The 22,226-nt window shown below is 48.2% G+C and overlaps 1 protein-coding gene across 5 annotated transcripts in view; it reads right to left on the bottom strand.

Annotated features, from left to right (window-relative positions):
* Window positions 1-22,226, bottom strand: part of PCNX1 (pecanex 1) — a 199,425-nt gene that overhangs the window by 99,567 nt on the left and 77,632 nt on the right. For 3 of the 5 annotated variants that reach the window (XR_003757855.2, XM_029060164.2, XM_029060183.2), the window contains exon 7: window positions 7,816-7,948. The exons of the other annotated variants lie outside the window; for them this stretch is intronic. Coding sequence is in view for 2 of the 3 variants with exons in the window: in XM_029060164.2 (XP_028915997.1) it covers window positions 7,816-7,948 (133 nt within the window). In the remaining variant the exon portion in view is untranslated. The remainder of the gene's footprint in view (window positions 1-7,815; window positions 7,949-22,226) is intronic. 5 annotated transcript variants of the gene reach the window in all.

Below are 22,226 nucleotides of genomic sequence, written 5' to 3'. Positions count from 1 at the left end.
CCATCACCTTTCATAATCGAAAGAATGCAATCTTCTTTTTGCATAATTGTGTGAAAGCTGAATAAAGCAGACCAAAAAAAAAAAAATCAACGTTTTTTCACCCCACCCTCAGCACTTCTGTACATAGGTATAACTTATTTTTTTATTTATATTAGTATCAGTCACCCTCACCTCTAGACTGTGAGCTCCTCGTGGATAGGGATCCTGTCTACCAACTCCGTTGGTACACTCCCAGCTCTGTTGTATACTCCCAGCTTCTTAGTACAGTGCTGTATACCCAGTAAGCACTCAATCAATACCACTGATTGATTTCCTCATTAAGTCATCAGAAAAGCCAAAATCAAAAGTTTCATATGGAATGCATTTAATTCCCTATCTTGCTTTGAGGCAGGTGCGGATTGTCACAACTCCATCTTAGAGGACTAGCAAAGGGAGACCCTCAAAACCCATCGTTTCAAGGCTGCTGTTGGATGTGTCTGACCTTGGGCAAATCATTTCACTCTCTGAGCCTCAATTACCCCTTCTGAAAACGGGGAGTGAGACAGTGAGCCCCACAAGGGACAGGGACTGTGTACAACCCGATTTGACTGTATCAACCTCAGCCCTTTGTACATTGCTCAGCACATAGCAAACGCTTCATAAATACCGCTATTATTATTACTCTCCCAAGCGTTTAGTACAGTGCCCTGCACATAGTAAGCGCTTAATAAATACCAATGACCGATTGATAGGGGAGATGGACTGGAGTTGGGGGGGGCTGATGGGACCCATGGACTGGTTTGTGTAGGGAGCTGGACAAGGAAGCCCCCAGAGTGGCTTTAAAAACCCAGCTCCATGGGGTCGGTGGCTCGTAAACTGCTAAAACAGCTTGCCCTATTCAACTCCCTCCCAGACTTCCTCTGGATCTCCCCCTATTCTCTGTCTCCCTCTTCCTCTCTTCCCCCATCCTTGGCTTTGCCCCCTGAAGACCTCACCCTAACCCAACAACAGTCCCTTGAACATACTGATTTCCAATTATTATTTTTTTTAATGGCATCTGTTAAGCGCTTATTATGTGCCAGAAACTGGAGTAGATGCAAGATACTCAGATTGGAACGGTCCCTGTCCCACATGGGGCTCTCAATCTTAATCCCCATTCTGCAGATGAGGGAACTGAGGCCTAGAGAAGTGACCTGCCTTAGCTCATACAACAAACGAGTGGCGGAGCCTGAATTAGAACCCAGGTCCTTCTGATTCCCGGGCCTGAGATTTAACCACTTGGCCCTTCTAATGGGAACTAATTCTACAGCTGGCTCCCAAACCGGCTTCCAGAAACAGCATGATCTAGTGGAAGGAGCCTGGGCCTGAGTTTGAATCCTGGCTCCGCCACTTGCCTGGTGGGTGACCTTGGGCAAGTCACTTTAGTTCTCTGGACCACAGTCTCTCTTCTACTAAATGGGGATTCAATACCTGTTCTCCCTCCTATTTAGACTGTGAGCCCCTCGTGGGGCCTGATTATCTTGTATCTACCCCAGCGCTCAGTACAGTGCTTGACACAGAGTAAGCGTTTAAAAAACACCACAATAAATATTATGATTTAATTTTTTTTTTTTTTACTATTTCTAGGTTGAACAGCCTCAAATATCACAAAGGCTACATTATTGCTTCAGTCTATTTATAGAAAATTTGAATAGTCTAGAACAAAATGGCCCAAAGCGTATTCGTGAATCCATTTCGTGAATTCCTTCTAAACCCAAGGAATTTTCGAATGTAGAAGAACCCAGTTCAGACCAGTCTCTTGAGAAACAGAGCTTGATTCTGAAGCCAAGAGAGAAAGACAAGCGAGAGACTTTTCTTGGCTCCTTTCGCTGGAACAGAAGACACGGTTTTGCAATCAACGGTGTTTACTGAGTGCTTACTGAGTGCAGAGCAGTCAATCATATTTACTGAATGCTTGCTGTGTGCAGAGCACTGTACTAAGCACTTGGGAGTGTACAATATACCAATATAACAGACACATTCCCTGCCCACAAGAGGGAGAAACAGGCATCAATATAGATTAAATTACAGATAAGTACATAAGTGCTAGACTGTAAACTCACTGTGGTCAGGGAATGTGTCTTTTTATTGTTATACTTTACTCTCCCAAGCAGTTAGTACAGTGTTTTGCACACAGTAAGCGCTCAATAAATACGACTGAATGAGTATGTGCTGTGGGGGCTGGGAGGGGGGATGAGTAAAGGGAGCAAGTCAGGGCAACGCAGAAGGGAAAAGGAGGACTTAGTCAGGGAAGGACTCTAGGAGGAGACGTGCCTTCAAGGTTCTGAAGCGGGGGACAGTAAGCCTTTGAAGGTTGGGAGAGCGCTGTATTCATTCGTTCATTCGATCGCATTTACTGAGCGCTTACTGTGTGCAGATCACCATACTGAGTGCTTGGGAAAGTACGATACAGCAATAAAGTTTGACAATCCCTGCCCACAATTTAGAAGAGTTAAATATAACAGAGGTGGTGGACACGCACGTTCGCTGCCCACAACGAGTGAAACAAGAAGAGTTCCACCTTATTCCCTCCGATTGATCCGGCAATAAGGTCAGGCTGCTACTGGGGTCAAAGGGCACCTTCTGCCCGGGATTACACCAGCAGACAACACGATCGCTGGCACCCAATTTAAGATAGCCATGGTCTCTCTGCTAATCCCTCGGGGCCCAACAGTATTCCCACAATGAGTAACCCGGAGACACATGACAAATCCCACTTTCTTATTAATTTTCTTTGTCTTTTGGGTATTTAATAATTAAGAACCATTATTATAGTATTTCTTTAGTGCTTACTATGTGCCAAGCACTGTTCTAAGCACTGAGGTAGATACAAAGTAATCAAGCTGGACACAGTCCCCGTCCCATGTGGGGCTCACAAGTCTTAATCACCATTTTATAGATGAGGGAACTTACAGTTAGAGAAGTGACTTGCCCAAGGTCACACAGCAGGCAAGCGGCGGAGTCGGGATTAGAACCCATGGCCTTCTGACTCCCAGGCCCAAGCTCTTCCCCCCAGGCCACATGGTTTCTCAATTATTGGCTAAGCACTCACAAAATGCCAGGCACTGTACTAAGCGCTGGGGTAGACACAAGCTAATCAGATTGGCCCCAGTCCCTGCCCCACATGGGGCTACCAGGATTTCATCCACTCTGCTCCAATATTCAGCCGTTGATCATGAATGTGCTCTACTTCATCAGGCGGAGTGACTGATCTTCTCCTGCCGCCATTTGGTCAGTGGAACCCACCCGGCCAATGTGCGGAAAAGGGTAGGGAAGGCTGGAAAAACAAGGAGCGGGAGGGTGCAGACCTTTAGGAAAGAGTTTTAATCCTAACTCTGCCACTTGTCTGCTGGGTGACCTTGAGCGAGTCACTTCCCTTCTCAGGGCCTCAGTTCCCTCATCTGTAAAATGGGGACTGGATAAGGGGAACCGGGACTGTGTCCAACCTGGTTGGCTTGGATCTACTCCAGCGCAGTACAGTACCTGACACATAGTAAGCGCTTAACAAACACCATAAAAAAATGCCGGAGGGGGTGACGGAGCAGCTAGAGGAGGGTGCGTGAAACGGAAAGGAGAGAAGGAGCTGAAGTCCTGAGGTCGTCTCTGGGTGGAGAAGGTTGCCTCAAAAATGCCCATCGCTGAAACCCAAAGGGAAAGACGTGCTTGAGAAACAGCGTGGCCTAGTGTATAGAACCCGGGCCTGGGAGTCAGAGGGACCTGGGTTCTCCCCCAGGCTCCACCACGTGTCTGCTGTGTGACCTTGGGTCAGTCACTTCTCTTCTCTTGGTCTCAGTTAGGTCATCTGTAAAATGCGGGTTGAGACTGAGAGCCCTGGACACAACCTGATCGGCCTGTATCATGTATTAGAGAAGCAGCGTGGCCTAGTGGAAAGAGCACAGGTCTGGAAGTCTGAGGGACCCGGGTTCTCATCCCGGCTCTGCCACAAGTTTGTGGTGTGACCCTGGGCAAGTCACTTCACATCTCTGGGCCTCAGTTTCCACAACTGTAAAATGGGGATTAAATACCTGCTCTCCCTTCTACTTAGACTGTGAACCCCATGCCAGACAGGGTATGTGTCCAACCTGATTCATTTGTATCCACCGCAGTGCTTAGAACAGTGCTCGGCACAGTAAGCATTTCAAAAGCATGATAATTATGATTATCTACCTCAGCATTTAGTACAGTGCTTGGCATACAGTAAGCGCGTAAGTAGGATAGCGACTATTATCCACCTCTGGCACTTAGTAAGCGCTTACCGAAAACCAGAAAAAAATAAAAGCTGGGCAGAGCGTGGGGCTGGAGAAGGGAGTGAGAGAAAGGGTGTGAGGCCAAGTATGTAGAGAGCAGTAGTGTCTTAAATGACTAACCTCTAGGGCTCCTTTTATTACCCCAATGTCTTATTTATTTATTTTTTAAACTAGGGTACCAAGTCATGCCACAGTTCAATATGGCGTAGTGGATGGATCAGGGGTCTGGGAATCGTAAAGTCACGGGTTCTAATCCCGGCTCTGCCACTTGTCTGCTGCGACACCTCAGGCAAGTCACTTTCCTTCTCTGGGCCTCAGTTCCCTCGTCTGTAGAGTGGGGATCGAGACTGAGCCTCAAGTGGGCCAGGGACTGTGTCTACCCCAATTTGCTTGTAGCCACCCAGCACTTAGTATAGTGCCTGGTATGTATTAAGTGCTTAACAAATGCTGTAATTATTAATGTTATCATCGGGGTTATTATTAACCTCGTAACCACTGCAGGAACAGAGAGAGGAAAAGGTGATGAAACGAGGGAGTGGCGAATTTCCATCAGCAATGTGGCGAGTTTCCATCAGCAATGCCAGCTCTGGGAATTTTAAAAGAAAAATCTCCTCAGTCAGAGAAAATTTATGAACTCAGCACCTTCCAAGAAAATGGTTTGGCCAATTTCAAGGGCCCAGGGCTTAAAAGGGGGGGAAGAAAGCTAATCCTGGACAGAGAATGTGTCTGTTTATTGCTCTATTGTACTCTCCCAAATACTCAGTATAGTGCTTTGCACACAATAAGCGCTCAATACATATGATTGAAATAATGAATGAATTAAAATGGTCTGTCGCAGACTTCGGCAGAAATAACCTATCCTTGGGGTTCACACTATGGAGAGGATCCGGGGCAGAACTTCAAGGATTTGGGCTGGTAAGATCAAAATTTACGCCTGCCATTGCGGCTACGAAACTTCACACCCACGGCTTACAACTCTAACACTGCCCTCCCCCCAGTTTTACGATTCTAATTCACTCAAATCCTGGACCTCGGAACTCGGCCCTCTAGACTGTAAGCTCGTTGTGGGCAGGATGCGTGTCTGTTAAATTGTTGTACTCTCCCACACAGTAAGCGCTCAATAAATACCATTGATTGATTTTCCTCACCGGTGGATAATCCAGTCTTTCTATGGCGATCTAATAAAGTGCTGCCCTGACTTTGGAAATTCCTAGATGGTTCTGCTTTGAAATATGAGAATAAAAATACATTCTCCTCCATTCACTTCTGTGGTGCTGTTTTTTTTAATGGTCTTTGTTAAGTGCTTACTATGTACCAGGCGCTACAGCTAAGTAGATCCGAGTTAATCAGGTTAGACATGGTCCCTGTCCCACACGGGGCTCACAGCCGTAATCCCCATTTTACAGATGAGGAAACGGAGACAGAGAAATGAAGTGACTTGCTCAAGGTCACGCAGCAGACAAGTGGAAGAGCTGGGATTAGAACAGAAGTCCTCTGACTCCCAGGCCCGGGGTCTTTCCACTAGGCCACACCACTTCTTCCGTGGGAGACTGAGGAGAACATATAGGAGAACTCAGTCATGGGTTCTAATCCTGACTCCGCCACTCGTCTACTGTGTGACCTCAGGCAAGTCATTTCACTTCTCTGGGTCTCAGTTACCTCATCTTTAAAATGGGAATTAAGATTGTGAGCCCCACGTGGTACAACCTGACTACTTACCCCAGTGCTTAGAACAGTGCCTGGCACATAGTAAGTGGTTAATAAATACCATAATTATTATTATTATATAGCAATTGGGTCTTATAGTCCAAATTCTCACTCCTCACCATTCATTTGGTATCTTTGCCTTCAATTTTCTATCCTTCTTGTTAAAATAAGAATAAAGTGTTTGATCACTGATGAATGACAGAAAAAATTCTCTGAACGGCTGACTTTTTTTAACGGTATTTGTTCAGCGCTTACTAAACGCCACGCACTGTTCTGAGTACTGTGGTAGATATGCGATAATCAAGTTGGACACAGTCCCTGTCCCAACAGATTACGTCTAAATCGGAGGGAGGAGAATTTAATCCCCATTGAACAGATGAGGTAACTGAGGCACAAAGACGTAAAGTCACTTGCCCAAAGTCAGACAGGAGACAAATGGCAGAGCCAGGATTAGAACCCACGACCTCTGACTCCCAAGCCCAGGCTCTCTCCATTAGCCCCAGCTGTTTCTTGAGAAGGGGCTCTTGCAAATTTGCACTTAATCAATCACCAGTAAGTGGGAAGGTTACGCTTCACCCCCAGTTCCTCGGTAGATGAGAGAGAAGAAATCAGGCTTCCAAGTTTGTGCCTGGAAACTGAGATTTTTTTGTTGTCATAGTATTTGTCAGGTGCTTACTATGTGCCAGGCCCTGTATTGAGCACTGGGGTAAAAACAAGGTTGCCAGATTGGACACAGTCCCGGTCCTTAATGGAGGTTCCCAGTCTTAATCCCCATTTTTCAGCTGAGGCAACTGGGTCCCAGAGAATAATAATGATAATTGTGATGTTTGTTAAGGGCTTACTGTGTGCCAGGCACTGTACTAAGCGCCGGGGTGGATTCAAACAAATCGGGTCAAAGACAATCCCTGTCCCACGTGGGGCTCCCCATCTTAATTCCCTTTTTCAAACTGAGGGAACTGAGGCACAGAGAAGTGAGGTGAGTCGCCCAAGGTCACACAGCAGACAAGCGGTGGAGCCGGCAGTAGAACCCAGGTCATTCTGACTCTAGGCCCGTGCTCTACCCGCTAGGCCACGCCGCTTCTCTTGCTTATGCTGATTTCACTGCCGAGTTCAGTGCTGATTTTTAACGAGCGAAACAGGCCTGTTCTCCCGCAATGAGTCGGGGCCAGGAAAGACGATATTCTCATCCGATCGCTTTGCAGAACTGCCCCAGACGCATGCACGACTCAACAGGCCTGCGGTCACATGCAGGGAGGGTTCATGAGAAGAGGGACAGTGAAGGGAGAGGGAAGCACGAGGAGGAGAAGGGAGAAGGTGGGGGGAGAAGGGAGAGTGAAGCATGAGGAGGAGGAAAAAGAAGTGGGGAGAAGGGAGAGTGAAGCACGGGGAGGAGAAGGAAAACGGTGAGGGGAGAAGGGAGAGTGAAGCACAAGGAGGAGAAGGAAAAAGGTCAGAGAAGAAGGGAGACTGAGGCACGAGGAGGAGAAGGAAAAGGATGAGAGGAGAAGGAAAAGGGTGAGGGGAGAAGGGAGAGTGAAGCATGAGGAGGAGATGGAAAATGATTAGGGGAGAAGGGAGAATGAGGCGTGAGGAGGAGAAGGAAAAATACAGAGAAAGGAGAGTTAAGCACGAGGAGGAGAAGGTAAAAGGTCGGGGGAGAAGGGAGAGTGAAGCAGAAGGAGGAGAAGGAAGAAGTTGAGGAGACGGGGAAAAGGTGAGGGGAGAAGGGAGCAGTCCGGGGGTTCCGTGGGGAGAAGGATGACGGGGTGACGACGTGGAGGGGGAACTGGGAGGTGTGAGTGTGGCACGCGCGGCGACCCCGGTGGGACTGTGGAGAGCGTACCTGAGGGGCGATCCGATGAGCAGCGTGTGGGGGGGAGGGTCGCTGCCCGCATTATGGCGGCGCCGGACGGCCTGGCGCCTAAACGTGCTGCGTTCGCGGTGGAACCTGACCGTCTCCTCGCCGGCCTGCGCTGCTGCAGCAAGACATACTTCCGGTCAAATGCCAACCCAGGTCAGAGGCCTCCCTCCCTCCCATGAGTCCTCCCCTCCCTCCCTTCCCGCCCCGCCAAAGTGGACGCTCTTCAACCCGACCGTCGTGAGGAAAACTCGCTTCACAGCCGCCGATCCGGGCTGCTACTGAGCACGGGCTGAGTGCGGGGCACTGTACTGAGCGCCTGTGCGGGCCTTTTCCATTTAGCTGAGAAAATCAGGGTGGTGCTTCCAACGCTTAGTACAGGGCCTCCAGTGTTTAGTACAGTGCCTGGCATGAACAAAGCACTTAACAAATACCTTAATTGGTATTGGCACGTGGGTTTTCCTTTAAGGAAGGCTCCAAAATCAGGCTTGACAATCAACTGATCAATCCAGAGTATTTACTGAGCACGGGATATGTGCAGAGTACTGTACTAAGCACTTACTGAATGTGTTGCTCTGTACGTTTAGCTAGAAAATCAGGCTCAATCAATCAGTCCACGGTATTTATTGAGGACGTGCTATGTGCAGAGCACGGTACTAAGAGCTTGGGGCTGGGAATCCGAACGTCATGGGATCTAATCCCGGCTCCGCCACTTGTCTGCTGTGTGACCCTGGGCAAATCACTTCACTTTTCTGGGCCTCAGTTACCTCATCTTTAAAATGGGAATTCTTAAAATGGGAATTGAGACTTTGAGCCCCGCATGGGCTCGATTTGCTTGTATCCAGCCCATCGCTGAGTACAGTGCCTGGCACATACTAAGCATTTAAATACCATAATTAGTAGTAGTGTCATCAGAATGAGCAGACACTTTCCCTGCCCATAATGAGCTCACAATGTAGAGGGAGAGACAGACACTAATATGAATAAGTCATTTGTAATAATTCCTCCGAAGAACCACATCACATCCAACCATCTGCCCCACCTGAACCTTTCCTCTGAATCTCCAACCTCTTCATCTTTATTATCTTCCCTTCCCTTCCTCTCCCCCCTGCCCCCCACCCAACTCTTCAGAGGATGTTCCAGGGATCGAAAAAAGTCAGCAGGAAATTCCTACAGGATCTGTAGGGTTCTTCGTTAGGCTGTTGGGGAAGGCTCCATCGATCGATCGATCGATCAGTGGTATTGACTCATCTCTCAGGCTGTTGACCTCTTGCTCACACTCTCCCCCCGCCCCTACGGCTCCCTCCTCCTTCATATCTGACAAACCAACAGCTCTCCCCAACTTCAGAGACCTTCTGAAATTACATCCTCAGATGTCAGACCGTAAGGGACCTCTTAAGGTCTCCCCTGATTCATTTCTCATCTCCCCACCCTATAGATTCCAGTTACTATAAATTCCACAAAGGCCGCTCCATCGCTTATGTAGATTGCGGTATTTGCTAAGCGCTTACTATGCGTCAAGCACTGTCCTAAGCACAGGGGAAGGTACAACATAATCAGGCTGGACACAGCCCGTGTCCCACATGGGGTTCATGATCTAAACAGGAGAACAGGGATCTAATCCCCATTTTATAGATGAGGAAACGGAGGCCCAGAGATTGAACTGATTTGCCCCAGGTCACACGGCAGGCAGGTGGCGGAGCCGGGATTAGAACCCAGGACCCTCTGGCTCCCAGGCCTGTGCTCTTTCCCCTAAGCCACGATGCCGCACTGACCGAATTCTCCTACCAGCCCTTACAGCCATTTTCTGAGCGCTGTGAGCCCACTGTTGGACAGGGATTGTCTCTATCTGTTGCCGAACTGTACATTCCAAGTGCTTAGTACAGTGCTCTGCACATACTAAACACTCAATAAATAGGATTGAATGAATGAATCATGCGCATATCCTTACCTTCCACTACCTCCTTTTATTAGGAATTTATTTTAGAGTCTGGCTCCTCCACTGGCAAGGTAATTGAAAGGCAGGGATCATCTGCTAGACTGTAAGCCCGTTGTGGGCAGGGATTGTCTCTGTTGCTGCAGTGTACTTCCCAAACGCCTAGTACAGTGCTCAGCACAGAGTAAGTGCTCAATAAATACGACTGAATGGACTGCTGATTCCACTGTGCTCTCCCGTTCACTTTCTACAGTCCAATCAAGACTATCTGAACGACTGCAAAGGCAGTTCAATTCAAAGAGGGCTGGAGTAAAAACAAATAGCTAACACCCATGAATAGAACATGAAGTGACAGATTTCTATTCATGGGTGTTAGCAATTTGTTTATATAATTAATACTGAATTAATAGAACTTGTAATTGTAAGAACTAGAATTTTCCCAGTTTTGTTTGGAAACTCAAAGTGCGTCTTGTTTGGACATCAATCTGGGATGTTCGAATAAAGCCCAGGAATTAATCCCTGTTGGGAAAACTTGGAACTCTCTCTGGTGGGCAGTTTTAGATATTGGGACTCCCGAGAGAACTGGATTCTCTCCCAATCAATCACTCGATCGATCGTATGTGAGCGCTTATCGTGTGCAGAGCACTGTACTGAGCGCTTGGGAGAGGACAGTATAACAGAGTCGGTGGACATGTTCCCTTGCCCACAATGAGCTGACAGTTTAGAGGAGCTTACCGAAGAGGGATAGGGAACTGAAAGCTCGGGAAGGCTTGGTCTAGCCCAGCGCTTAGTACAGTGTCTGGCACATAGTAAGTGCTTAACGAATACCATTCAGAAAAGGGCAGGGAGAGAGACAAGCAGATTAAAAGCATCAGGGTGGAGGGGATTTTAGTGTTGCTTGGAGTTGCTACTGTAGGACCAAGAATGGAATTTCAATGATTCTCAATAAAATTCCAATTGGAGAGCTAGGTGGAGCGTGGAACCAATGCTGTGGTTGGTAGATTTTACATAGGTGAAGCGTTCATAGGCTAATGATTTATTTAGAAGCCATCCCAACCTGAGGAAATTTTTCAATATTCTTTTGGGCCGGGGTTATTTTATTTAGATCAACGTCATTCAGATTAGTCAATCAGTCATGTTTATTGAGCGCTAAGATCTCAGTACTGAGGCCTTCGAGATGTTACCCCGTAGTGGTTTTTAAGGGGCCGCCACTGGGACATTTGGTAGGCTAATGAGAGAGTTTTCAATATAAACTACACAGGGAATGTGGAAAACGACTTTCCTCTATTATCCTTCTTATAAAAATTGAGATTTTTCTGTTCACTTGCTATTCAAGAGAAAGGTAAGCATTTTAGATTAAACAAAAGTCCCATTTCAGAAAAATCACTTGGTCTATTGATTTTCCTGGAAGGTGTGGAGCGGTTCTAAGTTTCACTATATTTAGGTCTTCCTAAGCCTCGGAATTCTGGGTAAGAACTCGGTGGAAGAGCACAAAAGGAAACGTTGACATTCCTCACTTGCAAGGACATTTTTAAAACCCTGCTGACGAACTCATATCGAGTCTAAACATCTTAACACGCTGGTTATGGAGATATACGCATCTTCACACCAACCGGAGAAGCAGCAAGGGGGAGTGGCGGCCTGGGAGTCAGAAGGTCATGGGTTCTAATCCCGGCTCCACCTCGTGCCTGCTGTGACCTTGGGCAAGTCACTTCACTTCTCTGGGCCTCAGTTCCCTCATCTGGAAAATAGGGAAGGAGACTGTAACGGGGCAGGGGACTGGGTCCAACCTGACGAGCTTTTGCCTACCCCAGCGCTTAATACAGTGCCTGGCACAGAGTAAGCCCTCAATAAATACCACGATGATTCATACTGAGTTCATTCGTTCAATCGTATTTATTGAGCGCTTACTGTGGGCAGAACACTGTACTTAGTGCACGTGCCATGGCTGAATGCCCCTTGGCCCTACCAGTTCATGTCTACAAAGCGTTGCCAAAGCAGCGTGGCTCAGTGGAAAGAGCCCGGGCTTGGGAGTCAGAGGTCATGGGTTCTAATCCTGGCCCCGCCACTTGTCAGCTGTGTGACTTTGGGCAGGTTACTTAACTTCTCTGGGCCTCAGTTATCTCATCTGTAAAATGGGGATTGAGACTGTGAGTCCCACGTGGAACAACCTGATCACCTTGTAGCTACCCCAGTGCTTAGAACAGTGCTCGGCACATAGTAAGCGCTTAACAGATACCATAATTATTATAATAATCCTCATTTTACAGATGAGGAAACCGAAGCCCGGAGAAGCGACTTCCCCAAGGTGACCCGGCAGGCAAGTGGCGGAGCCGGGCTTAGAACCCAGGCCCTCTGGCTCCCAGGCCCATGCTTTATCCACTAGGCGGGTTCTTACTGAGACCTTCGATTAGTCAATCGGCGGTATTTATTGGGCGCTTACTGTGTGCAGAGCACTGTGCTTGGGAAAGCACAATATAAAAGAATGGGTAGAAATTATCTCCGCGCACAACAAGTTAAGAGCCTACAGGGAAAGAGGCACGTTAAAATAAATTCCATATAGTAAAAAAAGTAGAGTGTACTGAAATTTACCTAAGGGTTGGTGGGCTGGGGTAACAGTGTTAAAGTCAGTATGGGGTATAATTGACGAGAGGGGAGGACAAGTAGGGGAAATGAGGATTGAGAGGAGGAGGAGACGTGATTTTTAGGAGGGTTCTGAAGGTGAGCAGAGAGAGGGACTGCCGGATAGGAAGGGAGAGGGAGTTCCAGGCCAGAGGGAGGATGAGGGAGAAGGGTCGGCGATGTTTCAGACAAGACCGAGGTGCGGAGAGCAGGTTGGCGTTAGAGGAACAGAGTGTGTGGGCTGGGTCGTGATAGGAGATGAGTGAGGTAAGGTAGGAGGGAGCGAGCTTACTGCGTGCCTTACGCCCGAAGGCAAGGAGTTCCTGGTTGAGGCGGAGGTGGAGGGGCAACTGCTAGAGGTTTCTGAGGAGTGGGGGGACACGGACTGAAGAGGTTTTCAGAGAAACGATCCGGGCAGCAGAGTGAAGGATGGACTGGAGCGGGGAGAGCCAGGAGGCAGGGAGGTCAGCGAGGAGGCCGGTGCAATAACTGAGGCGGGACAGGATCATTGGAAAGGCAAGGACAGATTCTCGACGCTTTCTGGGTCGAGAGGTTGGTTCTTAATGAGACCTTCAGTTTTCAGAGGCAAGATATCTGGATAACTGGGGGAAGGTAGGAGGAAAATGGTGTAGAAACTGATGTTGGGTGAAGAAGTAGCCTCTAAGCTTCTCGTGGGCAGGGAACGTGTCTACCAACTCTGTTCACATTGGGGTCTCCCCAGTGCTTAGTCCAGTGATCTGCACACAGTAAGCGCTCCAAAAATACCGTTATTTGATAAGCATGGAATGCCCATATGAGTCAATCGTATTTATGGAGTGCCTACTGGGTGCAGGGCACTGTACTAGGCGCTTGGGAGAGAACACTACAACGATCAAGAGACACATTCCCTGACCTGTACCTCAACCTGAAAGTACATCGGGGATACTTGAACTTGAATCTCATGGTGGTAATAACGATAGAACCAGCGTGGCGTAGTGGAAAGAGCCCGGGCTTGGGAGTCAGATGTCATGGGCTCTAATCCTGGCTCTGCCACTTGTCTGCTGTGTGACCTTGGGCAAGTCACTTAACTTCTCTGAGCCTCAGTTCCCTCATCTGTAAAATGGGAATTAAGATTGTGAGCCCCATGTGGGACAACCTGATTATCTCGTATCTACCCCAGGGCTTAGAACAGTGCTTAGCATATACTAAGCGCTTAACGAATACCGCTATTATTATTATTATTGTTAATAATGATAATAATGATTGAAACATTTGTTAAGCGCTTACTTCGTGGAAGGCACTGTACTAAGCGGTGGGGTAGATACAAGTCAATTGGGTTGGACACAGTCCCTGTCCCATGGGGGGCTCACAGTCTCAATCCCAGTTTTACCGATGAGCAACTGAGGCCTAGAGAAGTGAAGCGACTGGCCCAAGGTCACACTGCAGACAAATGGAGGAGCTGGAATTAGAACCCAGACCCTTCTGACTCCCAGGCCCGGGCTCTATCCACTAGGGCCATGCTGTTTCTCTCAATCACAACTCTCTCTTAATGCTGACCTCTTCATCGAGCCCACACTTTGGCCTGGAACTTCCCTTTCACTATAGCAAACCACTGTTCTCCCCCATCTTTCACGACCCTTCTGAAACTCCTCTCCTTCTAGACCGTAAGCGCCTCGTGGGCAGGAAATCCATCTACCAATTCTGTTATAACGTACCCGCCCAAGCACTTAGAACAGTGTTCGACCCATGGTAAGCAGCGTGGTCTAGCGGATCTTCATTTTTCAATCAAATTTATTTAGCGATTACTTCGTGCAAAGCAGAGCAGAGCGCTTGGGAGAGTTCGGGCCTGGGAATCAGGAGGACCTGGGTTCTAAACCTGCCTCCGCCATTTGTCTGCTGGGTGACCTTGGGCAAGTCACTTCACTTCTCTGGACCTCAGTTACCTCATCTGTAAAATGGGGATCATGACCGTGAGCCCCATTCGTGTCCGGGATTGTTCCCAACTACATTTCCCTGTATCGCCCCTCCCCGCTCCACCCGCCAGAGCTTAGTACAGTGGCTGCCACATAATAAGCCCTTTATCAATACCATAGTTTTTATTAGTTAATCAGATTTATTGAGTGCTTCCTGTGTGCAAAGGGAGAATACGCAAAACAAGCCCTTTCAATTGGAGGGTTGGCCTCGGTTTTTCCTGGTCTCTGTGCTGGTAAAAAATGAGTGTCATGACTCCTTGTGCGTCCAACTCCATCTTCCTGTATCCATCCCAGTGCTTAGTACAGTGCCTGGCACATAGGAAGCACTTAATACTACCATTATTATTATTATTGGTTCACCAGTTCATTCATTCAACGGTATTTATTGAGTGCTTACTATGTGCACAGCACTGTACTAAGCACTTGGAATGTACAATTCGGCAACAGAGAGAGACAATCCCTGCCCATTGACGGGCTTACAGTCTCATCGGGGGAGACAGACGGACAAAAACAAGACAACATAATCACGATAAACAGAATCAAGGGGACGTACGCCTCATTAACGAAACAAATAGGGTAATAAAAATATATACAAATGAGCACAGTGCTGAGGGGAGGAGAAGGGGGGGAGGAGCAGAGGGAAAGGGGGCTTAGCTTAGGGGAGGTGAAGGGGGCAAGGGAGAGGGAGCAGAGGGTGGAGGGGGAGCAGAGAGGGAACAGAGGGGAAAGGGGAAGCTCAGTCTGGGAAGGCCTCTTGGAGGAGGTGAGCTCTCAGTAGGGCCTTGAAGAGGGGAAGAGAGTTAGTTTGGCGGACGTGAGGTGGGAGGGCATTCCAGGACAGTAGGAGTAAGAGGCCAGAGGTTGACGATGGGATAGGCGTGAACGGGGACGGTGAGGAGGTGAGCGGCAGAGGAGCGGAGCGCGCAGGGTGGGCAGTGGAGAGAGGGGAGGTGAGGTAGGAGGTGATGGAGAGCCTTTAAGCCCAGAGTGAGAAGTTTCTGTTTCGTGCGGAAGTTGATGGGTAACCACTGGAGGTTTTTAAGGAGGGTAGTGACATGCCCAGAGCGTTTCTGGAGGAAGATGAGCCGGGCAGCGGAATGAAGAATAGACTGGAGCGGGGAGAGACAGGAGGAAGGGAGATCAGAGAGAAGGCTGTCACAATAATCCAGCCGGGATATTATGAGAGCTCGTACCAGTACGACAGCCATTAGCTTCCCACTCTCTGGATCACCCCTGGAGAGTTTCCAGTCCTCTACTAGCCTCGGCTACGGGAGGGAGAGTCAAGCAGAGGCCTACCCCTTCCACTCGCTTGGCCAGTGGCTAGCGAGTGGAAGGCCATCTGCTACAAGTCCAAATAATAATAATAATGGTATTTGTTAAGATCCCACTACATGCCGGGCACAACTCCCCCGTGCTGGGCAGCAGCGGAAAGGGAGAGTCGAAGGCAGAGACTCAGGTTTACTGAGCGGAAGAAGGCAATGGTAAACCACTTCCGGATTTCTACCAACTCTCAGGATCCACTACGAGAAGGATCGCAGACGGAGAGCGGGGCGTTCCGGGAGAGATGTGTCCGTGGAGTCGCTACGGGTCGGAGATGACTCGGCGGCATACGGCACAAGACAAGCCAGCTTCACTCGATAGTCGCCCGAAAGCATCATGTACATATCCGCTGCCTCCCGCTCTAGACCCTGAGCTCCCTGTGGGTGGGGCACGAGTCTACCTAATCTGTTGTACTCTCCGAAGCGCTGGGTACGGTGTTCGTCACAATAATTGCTTAATAAATATCACTGATTAATTGAAAGAGGTCAGCTTGGCTCATTCACAACCTACGGGCCGTCTTTTGCTTTTCACAGTTCTATAGTTCAACGTCCATCTTACCTCCTACTTAGACTTTGAGCCCCATGTGGGACATGGACTGTGTTGGGGATGATTAGGTCGCATCTGCCTTAGTGTTTAGCACAGTGCTTGTTTGGCACAACAGCTAAATGCCTAACAGGGACCATAATTATCTGTGAACAGGGCATGCATCTACCAACTCTATTATACTGTACTCTCCCAAGCACTCAGTACAGTGTTCTGCCCACAGTAAGTGGTCAATAAGTATCACTGATAGACTGATCAATTATTACTATTCTATCCAAATTGATTAAATTCCTTTTGGAACTCCAATAATAATAATAAGACAAAGACAAGAACTAGAGGTTCTTGAGAGGTGGAGAGACATGGACTGAATGGCAGAGGTTGAGGATGTGAGACAAATTTCAGAGCAGGTAGGAGGTTCTATCATTTGGGGAGCTAAGGAGCCCTGCAAATACATAAATGAAGGCGTTGGGAACCCAAGGAAAAGCAGAGAGGTAGCTCAAAAACATAGTGACCTCATGGCAGACTGCCTACTGAGAAAACTGAAATAGATTTTATTTTAGAATGAAGGTAAGAACAGTGTGTTTCAAAAATATTAGGTAGCTCCAACCCACTACACCTAGAAGGAATCCTATATCTGGAGGACAAATAAACCTACATCTGGAGCGAAGCAGTGTGGCCTAGGAGTCAGAGGACCTGAGTTCCGATGCCGGCTCTGTCAATTGTTTGCTGTGTGCCATTGGGCAAGTCACTTGACTTCTCTAGGTCTCAGTTCCCTCAACTGTAAAATGGGGATCCAATCTCTGTTCTCTCTCCTACTTCTCTGTCAGCCCTATGAGGGAAAAGGACTGTGTCTGACCTAATTGATCTGGATCTACCCCTGCGTTTCAGAATAGTGCTTGACACATAATAAGCGCTTAACAAATACCATGAAAAGGATTCACTTTAACCAAATAAACAAGAGGAATCTGAGAGGGGTGTGAGCCATGTGTGTGTCTCCAATGAAATGACCTTGACAAAAGTGAAAACTAGAAAAAAAAATGAAAACCCTGGAGAATTTTGATAACTACAGTCAATTTCAATGCATATGCAACCATGTCACCAGGTTTTCTTGAGGCCAGAGTGGGGCAGGAAATTCCAGTATCAGAGTCTCCGATGAGCATGAATCAACTGGATTAAGCACATGGGGAGAAAAGGGAAGACCAAGGGGTGCAGAGGGGAAGAGGTGAGAGAAATGGAGAGGGAGGAGAGAGAGGAAGAATGAGAAAGGAAAGATGGGGGAGAGACGGGGAGAGACAGGAGAGAGGAAGAAAGGGAGAGGGAGACAGAGGAGAGAGGAAAGATGGGGGAGAGATGGGGAGAGACAGGAGAGAGGAAAGAGAGGGAGAAAGGGAGAGAGAATGAAGTGAGAGGAAGGAGAGGAGAGTGAGAGAGAGAGGCAAGAGACACCCTGACCTCATCCCTGACATAAACACACCCCTTCAGAAGCTGGGTCAGGGGCTGGAGGAGGAGGTAACAGCAGATGTAGACACAATGGCCTTCACCGGCCCTTCAGGATTCCCACCAAGGCCGCCCAAAACGGATTTGGGGCTAGCAGAGGCGGGAACTCTGGGGCCAAGGAGAGAAACAGCTTGGCCTGATGCCAATACTACGGGCTTGGGAGTCAGAGGACGAGGGTTCTAATCCCAGCTCCGCTGCTCGTCTGCTGTGTGACCTTGAGCAAGTCACTTCCCTTCTCTGGGCCTCATCTACCTCATCTGTAAAATGGGGATTAAGACTGTGAGCCCTAAGTGGGACAACCTGACTATCCTAACCCTACCCCAGTGCTTAGAACAGTGCCTGGCACATAGTAAGCACTTTACAAATACCATTATTATTATTATTGTTAATAATGATTATTAAGGAACAGACCATCCCCGCCACCCCCGGCCCCGTAGGTGCATCTCCTGCCCACTGCTGCTGCTGTGTCCTGTTCAGCTGTCAGTTCCCCCACCCCAGCCCTCCATCTTACCCCCTCCGTCCCAGGCCAGAGCCTAAAGCTAGGCTTTTGCCTTCTTACGAGCCTCCTGGTGTGTGTGGCAGGATCCAGTGAACGAGATAACACTATTCTGCAAAGGACAGCCTGCCTTGACGTTTAATCCATATATCATCTTAACACAGATGGGAAAGACATTGAAAAGAGAGAGACAGAGAGAGAGAGAGAGAGAAAGCATGCTTCAGGACATTTCCAAACCTAAGAAGGAAGCAGATTTATGTAGACATATCAGAGTGAAAACGTCAAGCATTTCAAACTAAACTAAGAGCCTTGAGGCAATCTGCTCGGCAAGGGAACCATAAATATTTAAGGTTTGGACTGTACCTCAAATTTTGATCGCTAGCCAAGTGGCAACATTAATATCCATACCTCAACACCATGTCTGCTGTGCAACGTTGGGCAAGTCACTTCACTTCTTTGGGTCTCAGTTACCTCATCTGTAAAATGGGGATTAAGAGGCTGAGCTCCAACTGGGACAGGGACTGTGTCCAGTCTGATCGACTTACATCTACCCTAGCGCTTAGAACAGTGCTTGGCACATAGGGGCTTAAGAAGTACCATCATTACTATTATCATCGTTACCATCATCAAAAGTTTCGGACTCCGTCGGCTGCAGGTGCACACGCTGGATTTCGGCTTTCGGGCCACGTAAGACTAAGTTTTAATAGCCACGTGTTCTGTCCTCACCCGTCAGAGCTATAACTGTGGTCTGGCTAACACTGATGTCATTCTCATTGGATCGTAAACCAAGGAACAGTAAATAGGAGGCTCTCATTTCTTGGAATTCGGTGAACTAATCATACTTTCATGTCGCTTTTATACGGTGCTATTATTTCTAAAGTGCTCTGACAAGACTTAGGGCCTTTCTGTCCTTAAAACATCCCTGAAAGTTAGGGACAGGTGAGAAATATCCCCATTCTGCAGATGGAGAAACAGACACTAGATCCAGTTAAGTGGCATGCCCAAAGCCAAACTGCAGGTAAGTGGTAGAGCTGAGACTAGATCACAGCTCCTCTGACTCTCTGGCCCGGATAATAATAATAATAATAATAACGATAACTGTGGAATTCAATAACAATAACCACAATCGTGGTGGTACTTAAGCACTTACTATATGCGAGGCTCTGTAGTAAGTGCTGGGGTGGATACCAGTAAGTTCCTGTCCCTCCTGGGGCTCAGAGTCTTAATCCCCATTTTACAGACAAGGTAACTGAGGCACAGAGTAGTTGCCCAAGGCCTCACAGCAGACAAGTGGTGTAACCGGCATTAGAACCCATGACCTTCTGACTCCCAGGCCCGTGCTCGATCCACTGTGCCATTCTGCTTCCCTCCCCAAAATAATAATAATAATAATAATATAATGATAATGATAACTGCGCTATTTAATAATAGTGGTATTTGTTAAGCACTTATCATGTGCCAGGCCCTGTACTAAGCGATGGGGCAAGTACAAGCAAATCGAGTTGGACCCAGTCCCTGTCCCATATGGGGCTCACAGCCTCAATCCCCATTTTTCAGATGAGGGAACTGAGGCCCAGAGAAGTGAAGTGACTTGCCCAAGGGCACACAGCAGACAAGGAAGTGGCGAAGCCGGGAACAGAATCAATCGATTGCACTAACTGAGCGCTCACTGTGTGCAGAGCACTGTTCTGAGTGCTTAGAACAACATACCGCCTCTCCCACTTCACACAGGAATATGGAAATCTACAAGTAGGATCCGGTGCACTAATTACTACTAATATGATGAATAATAATAATTTTGGTATTTGTTCATCAATTGAAGATATTTATTAAGCGCTTCCTAAGGTGCCAAGCACTGTAATCATCATCACCATCATAATAATAATTGTGGAATGTAAGCGCTTACTATCCGTCAGGCACTGTATTAAGCATTGGGGTACATAACGGATAACCGTGTTGGACACAGTCCATGTCCCACGTGGGACTCACGGTCTTAATCCCCATTTGACAGATGAGGACACTGAGGCCCAGAGAAGTGAAGAGACTTGCCTGTGGTCACAAAGCAGTCAAGTGGCAGAGCCAGAATCAGAACCCAGGTCCTTCTGACTCCCAGGCCCGGGCTCTATCGACTAGGCCACGCTGCTTCTCTACTAAGCACAGGGGTAGAAACAAGAAAATCAGGTCCCACGTGGGGCTCTCAGTCTAAGTAGGAGAGAACACAGGTCTGAATCCCCATTTTGCACACGAGGGACCGGAGAAGAGAAGCGACTTGCCCAAGGTCACACAGCAGGTAAGTGGTGGAGCCGGGATTAGAACCCGGGGCAAGCCAACCCTCTGGTCTGGAAATCGCTAGACTTTGCTGTAAATGTTAGACGCTTTTACCTGAATTTTGATGCCAAAGAATTACACAAGAGTTTCAGGACCTCTCTTAAGGGTATCACTCATTACTGAATGGATTTGCCTTTGACTAAGCAGTTTGGCTTAGTGGCTGAGGCTTAGGCCTGGGAGTCAGAAGGACCTGGGTTCTAATCCCTACTCTGCTATTGTCTGCTGTGTGACCTTGGGCAAGTCGCTTCACTTCTCTGGGCCTCAGTTACCTCATCGGTGGAATGGGGATGAAGATTGTGAGCCCCACGTGGGATGGGGACTGTGTCCAACCCGATCTGCCTGTATTCAACTCAGTGTTTAGTACGGTGCCTGGCACAATTATTAGGGAGCAGCGTGACCTGGGTTCTAATCCCAGCTCCGCCGCTCTTGACTGCTGTGTGAACCTGGGCAAGTCACTTCACTTCTCTACGCCTCGGTGACCTCATCCTTAAAATGGGGAATGAGACCATGAGCCCATGTGGGACAGGGACCGTGTCCCACCTGATTACCTTGTAACTACCCCAGCGCTTAGAACAGTGCTTGGCACACAGTAAGCACTTAACATATACCACAACTGTTACAATTTTTGTTAGCCAGAAGACCGGGGTTCTAATCCCAGCTCTGCCAGTGGCTTGCTGGGTGACCTTGGGCAAGTCACTTCACTTCTCTGTTTCCTTAACTGTAAAATGGGGATCAAATACTCTTACTTCGACTATGAGCCCCATGAAGAGCGGGGACTGTGTCCAAGTTAACATGTAGCCACATGGCGCAATGGGTAGAGCCGGAGCCTGGGAGTCAGAAGGTCATGGGTTCTAATTCCGGTTGCACCACTCGTCTGCTGTGTGGCCTAGGGCAAGTCACTTCACTTCTCTGTGCCTCAGTTCCCTCATCTGTAAAACGGGGATTAAGACTGTGAACTCCATGCAGGGTGGGGACTCTGTCCAACCCGATGTGCTTGTATCCACCCCAGCGCTTAGTAAAGTGCCTGGTATATAGCAAGCTCTTAACAAATACCATCATTCTTATTATTATACATCGACCCCAGTGCTTAAAACAGTGTCCACCTGCTCTTTCTATTAGGCATTAAGGGCAAATCTATTCCAGCATGAGTCAGAAAAGTCCTGAAAGTCTTGTTTAATCGCCTGGAATCAAAATCCAGGTAACGCATCTAAGATTTTACATTACAGACTACTACTACTACTACTACTACTACTACTACTACTACTACTACCACTAATTATGTGGCCTATTATGTGGCAGGCACTGTAGTAAGCGGTGGGGTGGATACAAGCAAATTGGGCTAGACACAGTCCCTGTCCCACATGGGCTCACAGTCTCACTCCCCATTTTCCAGATGAGGTAACTGAAGCCCAGAGAGGTGAAGTGACTTGCCCGAGGTCACACAGCAGACGAGCGGTGGAGCCGGGATCAGAAGCCATGACCAGTGAGTTCAAGACCAGAAAGACGGCTTGTGGGCACTGCAACAGGTTCGAACCTACTGAAGTGAACCTGGATGGAATCGAGGATACAAGGATAATAGGAAGAATTCTGTATCTGTTAAGCGCTTACTATGTGCCAGGCACTGTACTCAGCGCTGGGATGGGTACAAGCAGATGGGGTCAGACACCGTCCCTGTCCCACAGGGGGGTCCCAGTCTCGAGAC

This window comes from Ornithorhynchus anatinus, chromosome 1 (assembly GCF_004115215.2).
Source record: "Ornithorhynchus anatinus isolate Pmale09 chromosome 1, mOrnAna1.pri.v4, whole genome shotgun sequence".
Classification (NCBI taxonomy): domain Eukaryota; kingdom Metazoa; phylum Chordata; class Mammalia; order Monotremata; family Ornithorhynchidae; genus Ornithorhynchus; species Ornithorhynchus anatinus.
Note: the sequence above shows the minus strand (reverse complement) of the source record. Positions and strands in the feature narration are given on the sequence as shown.